This window comes from Vidua macroura, chromosome 4, assembly GCF_024509145.1.
Source record: "Vidua macroura isolate BioBank_ID:100142 chromosome 4, ASM2450914v1, whole genome shotgun sequence".
Taxonomy (NCBI): Eukaryota; Metazoa; Chordata; class Aves; order Passeriformes; family Viduidae; genus Vidua; species Vidua macroura.
In genome coordinates this window covers 59,003,069-59,020,929 of record NC_071574.1, presented here as the reverse complement: position 1 = coordinate 59,020,929, position 17,861 = coordinate 59,003,069, and the positions used below count along the sequence as shown (strand labels likewise).

The following is a 17,861-nucleotide window of genomic DNA, read 5'->3' as shown; positions in this document are numbered from 1 at the left end:
AAATTTTTGGACTGAACAACAATCTCTTTAATCATCTGAAAATTTTCCTGCCACTGATGTTGATTTCCCTTCCATGTACCACCTGTCTTCATGCACATTTTGTCAGACATTCTGATGTGTGAACACAGACATCTAAACTGCATGTGACAAATTACAAAAAATGTTGAGATTTCCGTCATGTTGGAGCAAGGTGTCATCACTTTAAAAATAATTAAGATGAGCAGAGTTTGTTCTTTCTTGTTTGTAAACTCCCTGAAACTGGGATCACTGTAGGGTTACACATAATACCTGAATTCCTATTCTAAGAACACAGCAACATATGCTCTTATACTATAAATGTTCTATGTGACTGGTAACATTTGCGGTTTCCCTTGTGTTGATTTTACAAATTTTGACTTTGATTCTAGGCAGGCAATAAGAGGTGTACATGGCAAAACAAACCTTACATTATCCTCAAAGCCTGAGAACTGCATTGCTCATTGACCCCTGCTGAGTTTTAAAATGTTTTAACTCTGAACTAGGGGCCTATGATGCTACTGCCCACTCTGGGGCATCCAGCACCATGGGCACTACAAGCTGCCATCTACTCTGCCTGTTCTAAAAGCCAGCCTTGACCATCATTGACAAAACAGCAATTAAGGGCCAAGTGTGACAGTGTCACACCCAACAAAGCAGAGCAGCTCACACCACCTTATGTGCAGCACTAAGTCTGCTGCCCAGTGTGATCAATGGCATTAGGCTGGCCATTTTTTATAAAGCTGACCAAGATAAATGACCTGTTCTCCCCTCCAGGAAACACATGTGGTTCAGATTGTGTATGTCTCCTGTGAACAGTCTGACACGTGTTTTTAAGCAGCTTTCCATCCTGTTAAGCAAAGGACTGACTACTCCTTTAGGCTCTCATAGTAATGTTCCTTACATAAAAGCTCTTCATATTTGTCCATAATTTAAACTGTTTGTACAACTGTTTCTGATTGTTAGGACACAGACTTATTAGCAAAACAAGATCTTGAACCTGAATTCTTGCCAAAACGTTGTATGAAGTTTCACACACTAGATCATTTCCACAGTCCCACATGCAGTGATTCTTAGCAGATAACAGAGATGTCTGCTGTGCATGTTACCCTAAGAAACCTGTCCCCCTATTACATATCTTTCCCTTTTCTGAAAGTTTTTGTCATACCAGATATTTCTAGCTATGACAGTTCCTCTTTCTACAAGTAAAAATGCATACTCCTAATCTCTTTTAACTACTATGTTTACTTCTTCCCATGGTTTCCTTCTCAGTATAGTATTCAGAAAGGAGCAGCAATTTCTCCATCTCCTTTCATGTGATTCCAACTACTAAAACTTTGCAGTAATAGACCCTCAGATGTTATAGGGACTGTTTATGTACAGACAATTATAAATAGGTCTAGTAACTCCATTTAGTATTCTCAATTTTGTTTACTCTGATCATACTAGAGATATTAATATACATGTTAACATAAAAAATTATTTTGTTAATAATTCAGTACAGCAAAAATACTCCCTTCCAGACTTGACAGGAGAGTTATAAATCCCTTTGTAGCTACAAAAATTAAGGATGGTATATAACATAATACACATTTCTACAAACCATCTCACAGTGCTGACATTTCTGCCATTCCTAGTATCAGCATAAGCTGGTTGTGAGCATTTAACAAGCAGATAAACTAACTCTTCTCTGTTTCTCTAACAAGGGCTCAAGAGTGTGATTCCCTTTAAGCAGGCTCTAAAACAAATATCACAGACTTCATATCCTTTTTTTTTTTCTGCTACAGAAATATTAATGTATATTGATATCACTAGGATGTTATGATTTGTCTTCTTACTCTGAGCATTTACTAACACATTTTTAAATCCTGAGGTAACAAAAAGCCTGTTAGCCAATAACAGCTTCTGAGAGATGGTATCTTTTTTAACTCTGCTATGTTTCCTGTAATTTGTCCCCCAAATGACAAGCTAAGAAGTTTGCTGAGGCTGATGCTGATTTGTAAAGGTTCCCTGTAAAGAATAATGCAGTCTCGTTTCCTTGATGCATCTCCAGTAGTTACTCCAAGTACTTAAATGCATTGGGACAGAGAGCACTAGGAAAACAACTGGCTAGTAACCATCAACTTCAAGGATTTATCCTTATATGAGGTTTCCAGGGATTTTTTTCAGAGTGAAATTAAGGGTTTCTAAACTAACCTAAAAAATATTTACTTGCTGGAACGTTGTCATATAGTCTGAATTAGAGGTTTGACACCTCTCTTTAGTCAACAGAGTGAACCAGTCTCTTCCATAAATTATTGTTATTTAGGAATCACTGCTCTGGTTCATACAAGTCCCAGGAAGGTCTGTGCTGCTCTTGCACTTACTTTAGAAGCAGTACACAGAAATTAAGTCAGATAATTTAACAAAGTTAGATACTTAAAGTTAGGATGAGTGACTATTTTATTGTATTTCAGCCTGAAATAACCATCCTCAACCCTGTAAAAATATACTGTGGATATTTGCTTTTTAAAATCACTGCAGTAACTGGAAAGGTCTGCTGGAGCTGCATCCTCTCCATATTTTATTTATGATTTCCCTTTTACCGTAGATGAAATTGTTTACAAAAAGAAGTTTGCCAGAAGTGTTTTAGTGGTTTGAGCAGGAAATCTGACTCTTTCTCTTTAAAAGCACAGCTGGGGTGCTGCTTTTAGGGGGAGTGTGGTGTTTGTCTCTTGTGTGTGATCCAAGAGCTGCTGTACAAGAAAACCCAGGTAGGAAGCAAACATTTTCCTTAAGCTCTGTTTCAGTGTCACTGCATTTAGTGTACTTTCATGAATGAGATAGATATAAGTAACACAAAATCCTCAAAATTATTTTCTAGGTACTTTTGATGCAATAATTTTTTTAAAGAGCAGTGTGAGAAACTTCTCTGTGTTTCTGTTGTTAATTTTCAGCGCTTGGAAACCACCGCTGAGCTAGTGGAGAGCTTTGTAATTCTTGCATCCAGTTGTTTATTACATTTTAAAGTGTCTGTTATAGTACTTAACTTCAAGAAATGCTACCAAATTGTTAAAGAAAGCTGCCATAAAGCACTTCTTCAATGTTGTCAGTGTTCTACATTTACATATGCCTCTAGGAAAGACTGTTTAAATTTGATACATAAAGCTTGATATGAAAAAGAGATTTTTGTGCCAAGTGATAAAAAGGCTGCCGCTCCTAGCAGTGCTGTATTTTTTGTGCCATGAAGAGGGTATTTAATGAACCTTGCCAGCAGCAAGGAAATGTGACCATTCTTAGGTACATAACCCTTAGCCTGGCGAGATACTGAGGCAAGTGGTGCTGAGGGAAATGCACAGGTGGTTTGGGAGGGAGTTACACTTGTCTAGGAAAGGCACTTGCTTACGGTGAGTTCAACTCCCTGTGGTAGTTGAGACATACTAAGAAATCTGATAATACTTGAGGCCAGTAGTTGCTAAAGCTAAGCCTCAGGCAGGAGATAACTTTTTCATTTGGTACCTCCTAAGAGATAAGGAGAGATATGAAGATCACCCTGCATCTTCCAGGCTGGGCTGGAAGCACATTTTGAAACAAGTATGCATAAGCCTGTACACACCCAGTACAAAGAAGTGACAAGGAAACCACAGCTGACCTGTGTCAGCCTCAGTTAGCCCTCTTGCCAAAGAAGATTTAGCCAGGTACACAAAAAGTCCTCACATTTTACTCCCACAAGTTGTTTCCATGGGGATTTTAAAATTCAGAATAAACTGTGCTGTTGTGATTTACTTCATCTGTGAGCACAGTACATCGGCCCTCGGGTTTTGCACGGGTGCAGCTACACTGGCACATGCTTTGTGCCAGGAACAAGTTACAGCCATGGCTGGTTTTCCATCTGGGAAGGGCAAAGCAGAACAGGAACCTGCAGTAACAGCAGCAACAAATTAAGTTGTGTAGATATAAAGGTAAAACTTCCCCCAATGCTTGTAAACAAATACAGCTTTTTTGTAGTGCAAACAAAACAGAAGTAATTTGGTGGCTAGAAGTGATTTCAGCCCAATGCTGAAAGCAGGGAGAAAAGGGACTGAATACATCTCTGTGATCTGAATATTGCAGTGGGCTTTATGGATCAAAGATGGGTTGTTTATGTAAAAAAAAAAAAAAACCAAAAAAAACCAGGAGCGTCCATACAGCAGGTACTGGCCCACATTATTCACTATTATATGGAATAATTAAATAATTAAATAGATTAATATATTTTTTTATCATTCCTTTATGAAAAAAATATAGGCTTTTTAATATACTAAGCTTGTATGTTAAATAGTGTAATTTAAGTGTTTGGGGGGAAAACGTCAGATGGAACATCTCTCATGATCCTTATGCACATATTGAAACATATCTGGTGTAATTCCTGTGTTGCTTGTGACAAGCAGGTATCAGCCACTGCCCAGGCGAACTGCAGTGAAGAATCCCGATGATAATCATGGAGGTTAGTGTCCAGTTCATAGAGTCAAACATGTTTTATGATCATTTTTCACTGAGAATAATAGGAACCTTTTATATATATAGCTGTGAAAAGTGAAATAAGTAACCCAAGACTCTTTTAAGCTCTTCTCAGCTGTCAGCACGATTCTAGTTATTTCAGATCTGCATAATTAATTTCTGTGCAAATACACTGAACTCTAAGTACCACTGCTAGAAGTAGGCACCCTTGATGTGTTTTGTATTTGTGGGTTTTTAAAATTCTATTTCGTATTGATCCACACTTAGTTGATTAAATTATCTTCAAATTATTGGTTAAATATATTTGTGTAGGTTGCAAAACTACGAAGTTATTCTGTTTTCTCATCTGCAGAGCAGCTTTTGAGGTAATCATGTTTAAGCGGTAAAATATCAGGAGAGGAAAAGAAAGCCCAAACCCCTATGGTATGAGGAGATTAACTGTAAAGATAAGGCAGATGTCTATAACTGTATATATAAAATATATTGGTGAGCAGCCTGTTGTCCGTCCGTCCGTCCGTCCCCGGCCGGGTCCCTGAGGCGCGGCCCCGCGCACGCGCAGGCCCGCGCACGCGCGTTCGCTGTGCCCCGCTGCCGGCCGGGTCCCGCTGCCGGCCGGGTCCCGCTGCCGGCCGGGTCCCGGTGACGCCGCCATCGCCTTTCCCTGCCCGCTGCAGCCGCCGGAGGCTGCGGGTCCCGCCGGGCCGCGGGCGGAGCGCAGCAGCACCATGTCGGCAGCACGGCCCAGCGACGCCTCCGAGACTGTGCGCGGTGAGTGACTCCCAGCGGCGGGGCGCGGGTCCGCCGGGCTCTGGCTGCCAGCCCGTCGGTGTCGAGTCCCGGCGCCGCGGGCAGCTCGTCCCGGCGCCGTTCCTTGGGCCACGGCTCCGCTCCGAGGCTCCCCGCGGCCACAAACGGCAGCGCTGCTGCGGGACGAGCGCGGGGCTCTCCCGGTCTGCTCCTCGCGGGGCTTCCTCAGGCCCTGCCCGCAGCCGAAGGGTGGCTGTGGGTCTGTGTTTGCCACCACCGAGTCAGGTCGGGCTTGAAGCGGACAGGCAGCGCTGCACTCGAACGACGGGCTCCTATCGCGTTTAAATATGGTTAGATTATGAAAAGCCCTTACGTTTTTCAGATATATTTATGTAGACGTGCGGTATTTATGTAATTGGACGTGAACTAGCCAGTCAGCCTTGTCTTCAATCCCTGGGAAGGTGATGGAGCAGCTCATTCCAGAGGTCATCACCAAGCATGTAGAAGAAAAGGTCATTTGGAGTAGTCAGCATGGCTCTACCATGGGAAAATCCATCTGATAGCTGCCTGTCATGGCATGGCAGGATGGATCAATGGGGGGAGAGCAATGGGTGTTGTCTGTCTTGATTTCACAAGGGTTTTGCACAATCTGTTGAACCACTGAGAAGCTGGACATGCCTCTGTGAAACACATACGGTAAAGACAAAAATTTATTACCTTGATTTCTGTGCAGGTAAGCTCAGGAAATGTGGGTTGGATGAGTGGACAGTGAGGTGGATCAAGAGCTGGCTGAATGGCAGAGCTCAGAGGGTTGTGGTCCGCAGAGTAGGAGGCCTCTGGTCTGTGGCATTCCCTGGGACTCAATGGTCCAGTCTTACTCAATTTGTTCATCAACGACCTGGACAATGGGATAGAATGTACCCTCAGCAAGTTTTCTGGTGGTACAAACTGGGGGAGTGGCTGGTACACCTGAGGGCTGTGCTGCCATTCAGTGGGACCTTGGTAGGCTGGAGTTGGGCCGAGGGAGACTTAGTGAGGTTCAACAAGGGGAAGTGCAGGGTCCTGCACTTGGGGAGGAATAACCCCAAGTACCAGCACAGGCTGGGGACTGACTTACTAAAGTGCAACTCTGCTAAAATGACTCGGGAATCTTGGTGGATGACAAACTGTCCATGAGCCAGCAGTGCCCTTCTGCTAGGAGGGCCAGTGGTATCCTAGGGTACATCAGGAATAGTGTGGCCAGCAGGTCCAGAGGGGTGATGTCCCTCTACTCAGCCCTAGTGAGGCCCCTTCTGGAGTGCCGTGTCCAGCTGTGGGCTCCTCAGTACTAAAAAAGACATGGAGCTACTGAAGAGGGTCCAGTGGAGGGCCATGAAGATGCTGAGGGGTCTGGCCTATTTCTCTTATGAAAAAAGATTGTAGGAGCTGTGCCTGTTTAGTATGGAGAGGACTGATAAGGGTTCTCATTAATACAGGTGCAAGAAGATGGTGCCAGGCTTTTCAGTGGTGCCTAGTGACAGGACACGGAGCCACAGTCAAACTTTAAAGAAAAGTTTCACTTCAACATGAGAAGGAATTTTTTTACTTAGAGGGTGGCAGAGCACTGGAAAATGCTGCCTAGGGAGGTCGTGGAGTCTCCCACTCTGAAGATATTCAAAATCCACCTGAACACATTTCTGTGTAAGCTGCTCTAGGTGACTACCTTGCCATGGGGATTGGACTGGATGATATCCAGAGGTGCCTTCCTACCCTAATGGTACTGTAAACCTCATAATTTGTGCTTGAAGTGTTTCTTATGGGTATGAAGATGTAGAGAGTTATTGACATGCTACTTTTACTGTCACACATTAAATACTCCTACAAAGTAGGAGAGTGTAAGAGTGATATGGTGGTGGGAAACTGCTAGAACTGGATCTAATCTTTCAGCATAGGTTTTACCTAAATAGGATGCATAAAAGATCTAATTAAGAGCAGAATATTAAAAAATCAGTTGAATGAAAATCTAGTGAAGTATAAACATACTTGTTTATTTGTCAATGTCAAGTTTTACCAAAATAAAATGTATGTATTGTCCTTAAACACATTTTAACAAAATATGGTACAGACTAATTTTTAAAGACATTTACAATATAGGGATGTTTTCAGCTCTTCAGGGTCTGCATACTTTTCTTCTGTAAATTTTTTGAGTCTCACTGTACCACGTTGGGCTAGGAACTGCTATGCTGTTGACAGATGGAATCCAAACAATTTTCAGAGTTGATTGCATGGGGAAATTGAGGCACCCTCTATTGATAGTTATTTTATTTTACAGAAGCTTATTTTCCTAGAATAAACAGAATAGCTCATCAGTACTCGTCAGAAGAAAACTAGTCACTAGTTTCCATATGTGATAAATGTTTTGTTTTCCTGAGAATTTTGCTCTGTTACTTCTGCTTCCAAAATACCTGTAATTTTGCAAACTTTATATAATCAAATGAAAAGTACAGCATTCTGGATGGACCGTAGCACTGGTTTGCTTAATTGCAGTAGAATTTATCCATCTATTTGGTTGGGTTTTAAAATTGCATCTCACATTTTGAGAAAGACTACATCTTGAGCTGAAGCCTTCATGTATCTATTCAAAACTTATTTCAATTCCCCCTATGTCTCCAGGATTCTGTTTAACAGATTCATAAATAATTGAAATTTCCATGTTCTACATGTTATAGTTTTGAATATGCTGACAACTGCTGTTAGCTATTGTATTGCCCAATTATCAAGTAAGAGTAGATTTGAGTTTCTCACTCCTTTGTTGCAGTGATGATCTGTATATGAGTTTCTGATTATCATTTTCTTGCCAAGTGATAGCTAACCATTAAAAAAAAAAATAATTTCCCCCTCCAGTTTTTCAGGTGCCATTGAAAAGTTCTGCATTGTCTGTTTGCTCCACTATCTGGTTTTGCTTTTATTTTAATGCCTGTGATAATACATCACTTCTATTCTGAGGCCTTTCTAGTTTGTCATAGTTATCACCATATTATGTTAACTCTCTGGTGTTAAAAGTATACACACCCTCACACTGCTTTTTTCAGGAAAAGAGAACTGTATTTTAAAACAAGTGGGAAGTAGATATTTTTTCTGGAATCATCAATTTGTCACATCCCTCAAATAGCTGATTTATTTTCTTCTTGCATGGAGTGATTATCGTTCTTGGCCCACTATGGCAAGCTTTTCTTGAAACATGTCCATCAGCTACTTCTTCACTTAATATTCAGCATAATCTCTGTACTAGTCTTTCAAACATTCAGTCAGTCTCTACTATTTTTTCATGCAATCTGTTTGCAGAAATTCAGTATTTTACTCTAAATCCAATTATATGTGCGCTTAATGCCTTTATATCTTTTTTAAATGGAACAACATGGCTTTATGTCAGTCCACTAGTCAGACTAGTAAATAAGAGTTTCAAAAGAAGAATTGCTTTAAATAAAAAACCTGTGTCTGGTAGTTATTGCCTTGTGAAGCCAGCACAACTGCAGTATTGCTGTAAATTTTTTTCATTGTTGGGTTTGTGTCTTACTATGCAATTATGCAGTTGTATGCATGAAAAATACAGCAGTTTTTCTAGGATCTCTGCTGGAAGTTACCATTCCCTATTTTCATTCAGGTAACTGATGCTTGGTCACAGCATTAGCATCTGTCTTGTACTTGGTTTCTGCATGCTTTGAGATACTCACAGAAGTTCTGAGTCAGTGTTAGTGCAGAGAGCTTTGAAGCCACACTGAGATCCAGTAGCTTTGGTCCCCTCTGAGTGTAGATGAAATCAAGGGAAAACTCTAGATGACATTTTCAGGTTCTCAGGTTTAATTTTAGTTTGACTATCCAACAAACTTGTTAGATCTGCCTGACATAAAATACAAAGCCACTGTAGGAGCCAAAACATAGTGTGGATTTTTTTCATACAGCCTTCTAATGGTGATCCTGCAAAGTAATGTGTTCATGGATATCAGTTTTACTTTCTTCACTTCAAAGATACATTTTGAAGTTGGGCACAACTTGGTTGGCTGTAGAGCCTGTTCACATAAGCAGAGTAAAATGTATGTCCAGAGAAATAAAGTAACAAAACCATTTTTAAAATGTGATTAAATTTTTTTCAATGACAGTATCTCACAGTATTTGATGCCACGACCAAAGCCTTAACATGGTTTTCATTATGTATAGAAAAGATAATGACCCTGTTGTCTCGAGGAACAGATGAATTAACAAAGAATTCTGCATACAGAGCATAAGTTCTGATGTTCTCTGAGGTGCTTGAAGTAGCAGCAGATTTTTTCTGCCCTAATTTTACATGTTCACCTGGCTTGTCTGGTAATATTTACAGACAATTGTAAAGGATTTCAAATCATCTAATCTGTTGCTTTCTAGTTTTCGTTTATCAGAATAGAATTGAAATGACACATTTGCTGCAATGAAATAGAATATGTTTTGCATGCTAACCGAACAGAATAAAATGGTAGAAAAACTTCACAAGAGGAAAATCTAAAGGTAACTCTAGACCAGCTTCTTCCTTGAAATATTTTTTTCTAAGTCTTGATGCCTGGGTTTGGTGGGGTTACTTGGTTGATTGAGTTTCTTTGAGGGTTGGGGTTTATCTGTTTGTTTTTTTTTTTCTTAACTTAAACGCTTGCATTGGTGAAGGTTCTATAACTGTTTAAGGGACTCAGTTCAAGTGCTAGAATAAAAAGTTAAATTTTTTTCCAGTGTGTACCCACCTTTCATACTGCAATTAAAGTTCATCATTTGCATCTCCAGCATACAGAGCCTTTTTTCTTGTGTGCTGCAATCTTTCGTGAGCCTGAAGTTTTATAAATTGCTAAAGTTTCTTTTTGAGTCCAAAAACTTTACAAAGGCCATCTTTGAGAAAATGTGACTTTCTGTGAATACTTGCTTGTGTGCAGATAAACACTATTGCACCATTCAAATCACTAATAAATCTTTTAAAGGTGTTAGACTGAGGCAGATGCTGAAAATTCCTGCAAAATAGGGGGTTAGCACTTTGCACCTTGTTCATTCTTTTGAAAGTTTCCAAATGCAATGAATGTTTCTTTTCTACAAATACAGGCAGTAAATTGTATCGGTTGGAAATACTAGAATTCTTCCAAATCTCTTGATGATTCTGAGTAGAGTCAGTAGTGGTGAAGTTTATCTTAATGTATTTTTCTTTTCGAAATGTTGGTGGACTAAAAGTGAGCTTAATAATTTCTTACAGTGGTTCATAGTATATAATCAAAGGTAGATCTGTTGTAGTTTAAAGGCATTTAAATTATACTTTGTAAGGACTGGATTCCAAAAAAATGTTTCATTCATTCATATTTTGTCATGCAAGTTCTTTCTGTTGGAACATGGGACTCTGGTATAAATGGTTTTATATTCCATACAATTCTTTGAGAAAATACTCAGTTTAAACACATTACCATTTTTTCTCTGTTTTAGAGTTGCCACCTGTTCCTTCTACATCAAGGACAAGCTTTGCAGAGCTTTCTGTTAGGCAGCGAATGAGAGAGAAACTAAAAGCAGCAAGGGTAAGAATCCTTCAAAAGTCCTGTTTGATTGACCTCAGTCTTATAAGGAACACCCACTTCATTTTACTTGCTTTGTGCTATGTGGATTTGAGTTGGGATATCTGCTTTTTTATTTCTGAAGCTGAAAGAGTACTCAGTTCATCAGTACAACTACATTCTGTATTGCTATTTTCTTTTCTAAAGTTTATATTTAATTTGTTGATAGTAACATAAAATGTATCATTGTTTTGTAATTCAGATACAATCATTACAAGTTCCTTCTGTGTTTTTGTCAAAAATTTTCTTACACTGTTTTGAAAGCAGTGGATTCCTTTGTGCATTTGTTGTACAATTTAATAAGGTGTATTAATATATGGATCTGGAAAACCACTTAAGCTGATTTTATAATTAAAGGATTCTGTCCCTAACACAAATATAAGTAAGTGTTGAGGTCCTGGGAATTATTGTAGCTTTGATCTATTTCTGTTTCTATTACAGCTAAACATTTTTTCATTTGTTTGCTTAGACAAAAGCTGAAATTACTTTATCACAAGAAGATCCCAGTCCACAACCAAGGCGCTTAAAAGGCATCAGAGAAAGAAAAACAGGAGTCAGACTGGATAAAACGGTAAAAATGTGCATTCTGTCTTGCTATTCTTATCATAAGAAAGTGAATGTGAAACATGAAAAAAATAAAAGTCTGCACACTCTTGAAGATCAATTTCATTTAACAGAATTATGCTGCTGTTTGAAATAGTAACCAGAAAGGAACCATTCTGATTATGGGTTTTATTGTATCTATTTAACAGTAATAAATTGCTTACATTGTAGTATGGACATCATGTGAAACTTCTGTCATTTAGTGGTTCATGAGTTCTGTTGCTTAAGGTGCCTTGAAGTATTTAAAATTTAATATAACAGGAACTTTATACATAAATAAATAAATAAAGCTCCCACAGTAAAAGAGCTCTATATAAATTTGAACAGTCCAATTGCAAAATGCTGGATATTAACTTTGTAATTGTATTTTATTGTATTTCCTTGTTGCCATTTTATGTTGAGGTTTTTTAGTATAACCATGTTCTTTGCTTGAAAATTAATTTTGTATTAAAAAAACAACAAAGGCTTTGCCTGTGCAGAGCTGGCACTCATATTCTTCAGAATTCACAAAAAGATTGCGTGTCTGTAGAAAATGTGTTCCAAAGAATGTGTTATTCCCTGGAAATAACAGCATAGAGCAATAACGCCTTTATATGGAATTCCAAACAATATGATTTAGCCTGGCTAAATCACTTGTCTAGGGGAGAATTGCCATTTCAGTACATTGTGGGAAGATTCTTGGCAATGTTGTCTTATAATAAGTAACTATTACAACTTTCAGTTAAGTAGTACTGTTTTAATATATTTGTATTAGGAAAATGCAGAAGTGATATCCTTATTAGAGTTGTTTATTAATTTTATGTCAAGTATATGTGAAACATTCTGTCTACATGTTGGTTTTGTTTCTTGTACTTCTTTATGCACAAGGTAGTTTTGTTAAACAAGTGGCCATCAGAATCTGAGATTTTCTTTTTGATATTATTATTTTGAAATATTGGTGTAATAGAGGTAAACTTAAGAATTGTCTTCCTTTAATCTAACAATTCAGGCCACACAGAAGAAGAACAGATAGAATGGTAGATGTGTTTTTGTTGGTTAAGCCTGATGAAAATCACTTTGAAGCACTTAAATGAACTTGCTGAAGCAACCTCAGAACCAGTGACCTTTACAGTGATCTTAGTATAGGGACAGATAAGCCTTCAGAGGACTGGGAGTGGATAAACATGATACCTGTTCTCTTGAAAAGGCTGGGGTGTGTCACCCATGGAGTTAGAGAGTAGCCTAGCAATAATTGTTTGAGAGAGTAAGATAAATAATCGAGTGTGTATTTCAGCACCCAAGCAATGAACACCACCTTTTTTAAACAATACCAAAGAGGGTTTTCCTGATTGCAGCAGGGGTTGTCTTAGAAGCGCCCTGATTCCCTTACCTGGGCCGCCATCCCTGCCAACAGCTCCCCTGGCACTGCTGTCGTGCTGGGGCTGTCTGCCCAAGGGGAGGGCTTGCCTTTGCTGCCACCTTGCTCTCCCTTTGGACATCAGCTTGTGATTGCTTGTGTCCAGGAGTGCAGAAACACTGATCCCATCAACAGTGAAGACAGCTACTGTCATTTATGCAATGAAACATTTCTTCACACTCTACAGTCTATTTCTTGACCCAAAGGAATTAAGTAATAGTTAGATGTACCCTTGTAAAATAAATATGCAATCCATTTGATACCACACTGGTGATATTTTCTTTTGTTTGTTTGTTTGTTTTTCTGTAAAAATGCAATCTCTAGTAACTGTAGTCAGTTGTTTGTATTTTTTTATGATTCACTAAATGTATGCTAAAACTTATGTATTTGTTTTTATGCAGTCTGATAATGATGAATTCAGGGAGATGCCAGAGGGTGAATCACACTTACCATCAAAAGTAAAGTTTCGTGATTCTGTAAAAAAGCTTAAACAAAAGTCAACAGTAAGTACCAATTCCTCCATTTCAATAATGAATATTAATTTAATTTAACCTTTATATGGCTTTATGATTCTGTTTGAAGAAGGAGACAGAATTCAGTCTTAAGCAGTGGAGAAGGTTTTGTTTAATTTAAAAATTCACAAGCAGTATATGCCAACAATTGAAGTATATAGAAGAAACCTTCATCAAATATAAGAATAGCTTTGGGTCATTTGATTAAAAAAACCAAAAAGCTCTAGTAAATCCATCTGGACACTCCTGGAATTTGTGGGAAAAATGTGTCTTCTCTTTAAATCCTTTTTATTGAATGCCACCAGTTGGCCGTTAAAGCATTTTACAGACTAGTATATTGATATTTTTTCGCCACAAAGTACTAATGTTAATTCTTTTCTTAGACGATTCATCCTAAAGCTACAGGGTCCTGGATCCTTCAGAGGCAAAAGGCCATTAGAAATTTCTCTTCATATCATTTACCTGTGTATCTGCAGTATGTCCAGAACTTAAACTTTGGCATTCTGATTCACAAATCGTTTATATTTAAAATAATAAGAATGTTAGAATTAGACCAGGTAACTTTTTAAACAAAAGTTTGCAAGACATATTGAATGAAATATATAGAAATAGAGGAAGTTTCATGAATCATTTATGAATTCCAGTTAGCTTTAGCATTTGAGTGAGTTCTGTTTGAGATAAAATAATTATATTGTAACAAATATTTATACATGCTGCTGTTTCATATTCAATTTATTTACTTACCCTAATTTTCTTAAAAATATCATATTAAAGTATCTTTGTCTTCTTTTTTAGTTTCAGAATGATTTTCCTTCTGAGGAAGAAGCATATAATTTCTTTACTTTCAATTTTGATGCTGTACCAGAGAAAATGAAAGCTGGAGCCAGGAAAAAGAATGGATTAAATGAAGAAGAAGAAGTAGAAGAGGAATGTGTCGAAACTCATGAAGATGAACAAGAGGAGGATGAAATGGTGAGAACTATAGGATAAATGTTAATAGTTTTTATTCAGACTTCGGTTAATTTTATTAGTTTATATTAACAGCATCTTTGGTTTCCTTAAAAGTTCTCAAAGCATACTTTCTCAAGAAACTTTCTTAAGAAACAGACAAACTAACAGAGATGTTTGCACTTAACTATAGGATGACGACGTACGTCTAGTGAAGGATGATGATTTATTCATAGGGCAGACAGATGAAGACCTTGTAATAGTGAAACCTGTTGATTGTGAGAACTACACTGAGCAACTGAAAAGGGAAAAAGAATTTCTCTTCATTCCCAGCATGTTAGCAGGTATGAAGATTGTGCTTACCCATTTAGTTTCTGGATTTTTGCATAGCGTGGCACCCTCTGATCTGCTGAGTAAATCTTGTATTGACTATCTCTGGCAGCAGAGAGAGATGTTTAATTGCAACACTCTGACACTGCTCATCTAGTCTGAGAAAGTCTGATAGATGGATTAGCTGGGAACATGCACACCTCAGCATGTCATCACCTGCTGCACTGGCAAGTGTACTCAGGGCACCTCCTTTGCTTGGGGGTAACTTCCTCACTGCTGTCTGTAGGAAGTGCCAGGTACTAGCCCCTCTTCTGCTGTTATTTAATGTATGCAGCATTGATAATATCTCTGACCTTTTTGCTTTATTCCCACAGAACTTCAAAGTCCTAAAAAATTGCTTTATATTATCACTTGCTATTTGATATTTGAACTGGAAGAAATAGAAACAAGTCTCCCAGTATATACTGGAATGGTACCAGTACAGCTTGCAGTGCAATGTCATAATATTTGACATTGTGTGCCTCTATTTTTTCATGCTTTGTAATTTAGTTCTGACTACTTCCTTTGTGATCCACTGTGTTCTGGTTTAGGGGAAAACTTTTGTTGTAACCCTCAGTACAGTCCTTCCCTGTTTCGAAATTGCTTCTTGAAAAATACTAAATCCATACATGCAGTGAAACAGCCTTGCAGGCAGGTCTTCAAAACTAATTCCACCTGCTGTTATTTGGTTAACATAACTCTTTTTTGCATGTTTTGTATTTTGTATGAGACTAGCTTAAGCAAACTATTTATTAACTGAAGGTCTGATTAGTCTGAAAGTTCATTTTCCATCAGAAAGGCTTAGAAATGCTTCTCTAGTCAGTTGCTGCTCAAGGCTTTTACACTGTTCTGCAAGCAACCTTTACACTAAAGTCCACTAAGTAACTGAAGTATTTTTGGTAAGGAAATTTTTAGTTACTGGTTTATTAGAATTTTTAGTCATTGGTTTATTAGAACTAAAATTAGAAAATTTTAGTTATAGGTTTATTTATTATGAGAGATCTGTCTTGATTAAGAAAAGGACCTGTTTTAATTCTATATTTGTTTCTTTTTTTCATATGTAGTAAAATACTTCTGACAGCATACTTAATGTACAGTGCTGATAATTTTAATAATTAACAAACTAAAACTACAGTTACAAGATACTTTACACGATTTGCTTCTTGATGTCTCATTAGTGCCTGCTTCTGAGAAGATGCCTAGAAATATGCAGCCCAGGTACCTTGAGGATGAAGGTCTTTACACTGGAGAAAGGCCCTTTGTATCACAGTCTAACCAGAATATTTTAGAAAACAGAATACTCAGACAGGACCAAGTAAGTTACCTTTTTAGTTGTAACTTTCATCAATATTTTATTTATCTTTATAAGTATCTTATTTTTGTTATAGTTAAGTAAGTGGATGGTCATGCTAATATGGGGCTTTCATCTTCAAAATGTTTAGCAGCATCAGATGTTGGGAAATACATATTTTTGTAGGAGCCTATTTTTAATGTGACCCCAGTGTCAGAACATCAGACTGGGTCTTACAAAACTGATGTCTTTTCTTTGCTCTGCTTGAGGCTGCTGGGGAACAGATCACTGATCAGACTGTAAGGCTAATTAAATATTGGTGTAGATTATCAGAGAGGCTTTAGAATCCTTTCAGATTTTTAAATATGTCTTGAAGACTTGGAAAAGACTTGGGAAAGTAGCTTGGATATATTTTGTCCTCCTATATTATCATTGTATACATGGTAAGGTGTATATTCAGTATAAACTCCTGAGCAGTAGCTGCTCTTTATTTTTTCTTTTTTTTTTTTTTTGTGAGTCTGTGTATTCTTCATGTGCTTTTGCAAATCAGATTGGGAACATTTGGATCTAAAATTTTTTGAATGGGCAGTTTCAACTCAGCTAGTTTTCTGCTCGACTTCATGGTGTTACCACATCAACATTTGGCTCAATGGTCAGGTATTCAAAGTAATAATAAATATAAATACAAGGTATATAAAACAGGTATGGAAGTAACAGGGTAGGGCAGCATCCTTGGACAGCTGCACTGGTTTAAGCTGTATTTGAATCCAGGTGATGAGAACAGAGGGATGAATTAGGACATGCGAATGAATGTTGGGATGAATGAGGGGTGAATGTTGAGCATGCGAAGTCATGGATGGCAATTGCTGTGTAAAATACTTACCTGGTCTGCTTTCATAGATGCTGTTTAAGTAGTTCAGGTTTTGGACTAGAAGATTTGAGAGGTGCTTTGATAAATCATTGAGCTGCCATTTAGCTCTTGTGTAAAACAAGACTTAAAATTCTTTCCATTTTTGTGATTTAAAAAAATAACATTTAAATAAGTGACATTGATTTTTTTTTTCTTTCAAATCTATAACACTGAATGTTGAAGGAAAAATAAATCAGTATAATCAAAGTTTGAGCAACACCTTGGTCTTTTAATTTCAAAACATACCTCTGGTATATTTGAAGATTTCATTTTGGTGTATTAGGAAAGTTTTGGTTATTTCAGTCATAAACAATCCATAGTTATCTTTTATTCTGTATTTTTTACAATCATTATGATTTTGCAAGTAATTCCTTTATAAAGTAAGAAATAATATATAATTTTGTTTTCCTTTGTAGGGGAAAGAATGGTTTGGTGATGATGGCAAAATCTTAGCATTGCCTAATCCAGTTAAACAGTCTTCTACTAGGCCTCCAATATTCTCACTCGAAGAAGGCATTGCACCAGAACTTGAAACAGTGTATAGAAAGGTAAGCATATTTCATATATGTGATTGCTGAGACCCTGTGTCCCAGTTCTTCTGCACCAGAAACCCTGGTGATCTGAAGGGTTTTGTGCTAAGAGCCATGACTATTGACTGTTTTTTGTGATTTCATATCTGTTCTTTAAATCAGTTCTACTTTATTAAGTATATATCTGTTTTCTCCTTTAAAAATGCATACAAAAGGATGAAGAGTTTAGGTAGTGCTGATTGAACTAGTGAAGTGTCAGCCCATGACAAGCATCTTCAAGTCTATGAGTCACTAAGATCATTGTGAGGCTCTCTTGGATATTCGCATGCCAGAGTAGTTCCTATATTAGTGTGTATATAGAGTTTGCTCATGTAGACAGTGACTGATTTTGAGTTACGTAACATCAATTCAGATATTTTGGGGAGGTGGTGGAGTTTTTTTCTTTGTTGTTTTTCATGTTTGTTTTG

At 37.8% G+C, this 17,861-nt stretch overlaps 1 protein-coding gene across 3 annotated transcripts in view; it reads left to right on the top strand.

Annotated features, from left to right (window-relative positions):
• Positions 1 to 5,153: 5,153 nt before the first annotated feature.
• CC2D2A (coiled-coil and C2 domain containing 2A) overlaps positions 5,154 to 17,861 on the top strand; it is a 55,565-nt gene continuing 42,857 nt past the window's right edge. For all 3 annotated transcript variants that reach the window (XM_053976134.1, XM_053976135.1, XM_053976133.1), the window contains exons 1-8: positions 5,154 to 5,262; positions 10,711 to 10,799; positions 11,305 to 11,406; positions 13,236 to 13,337; positions 14,142 to 14,318; positions 14,488 to 14,638; positions 15,842 to 15,978; positions 17,281 to 17,412. In XM_053976134.1, the coding sequence (XP_053832109.1) occupies positions 5,220 to 5,262; positions 10,711 to 10,799; positions 11,305 to 11,406; positions 13,236 to 13,337; positions 14,142 to 14,318; positions 14,488 to 14,638; positions 15,842 to 15,978; positions 17,281 to 17,412 (933 nt within the window). In that variant the 5' untranslated portion in view covers positions 5,154 to 5,219. The remainder of the gene's footprint in view (positions 5,263 to 10,710; positions 10,800 to 11,304; positions 11,407 to 13,235; positions 13,338 to 14,141; positions 14,319 to 14,487; positions 14,639 to 15,841; positions 15,979 to 17,280; positions 17,413 to 17,861) is intronic.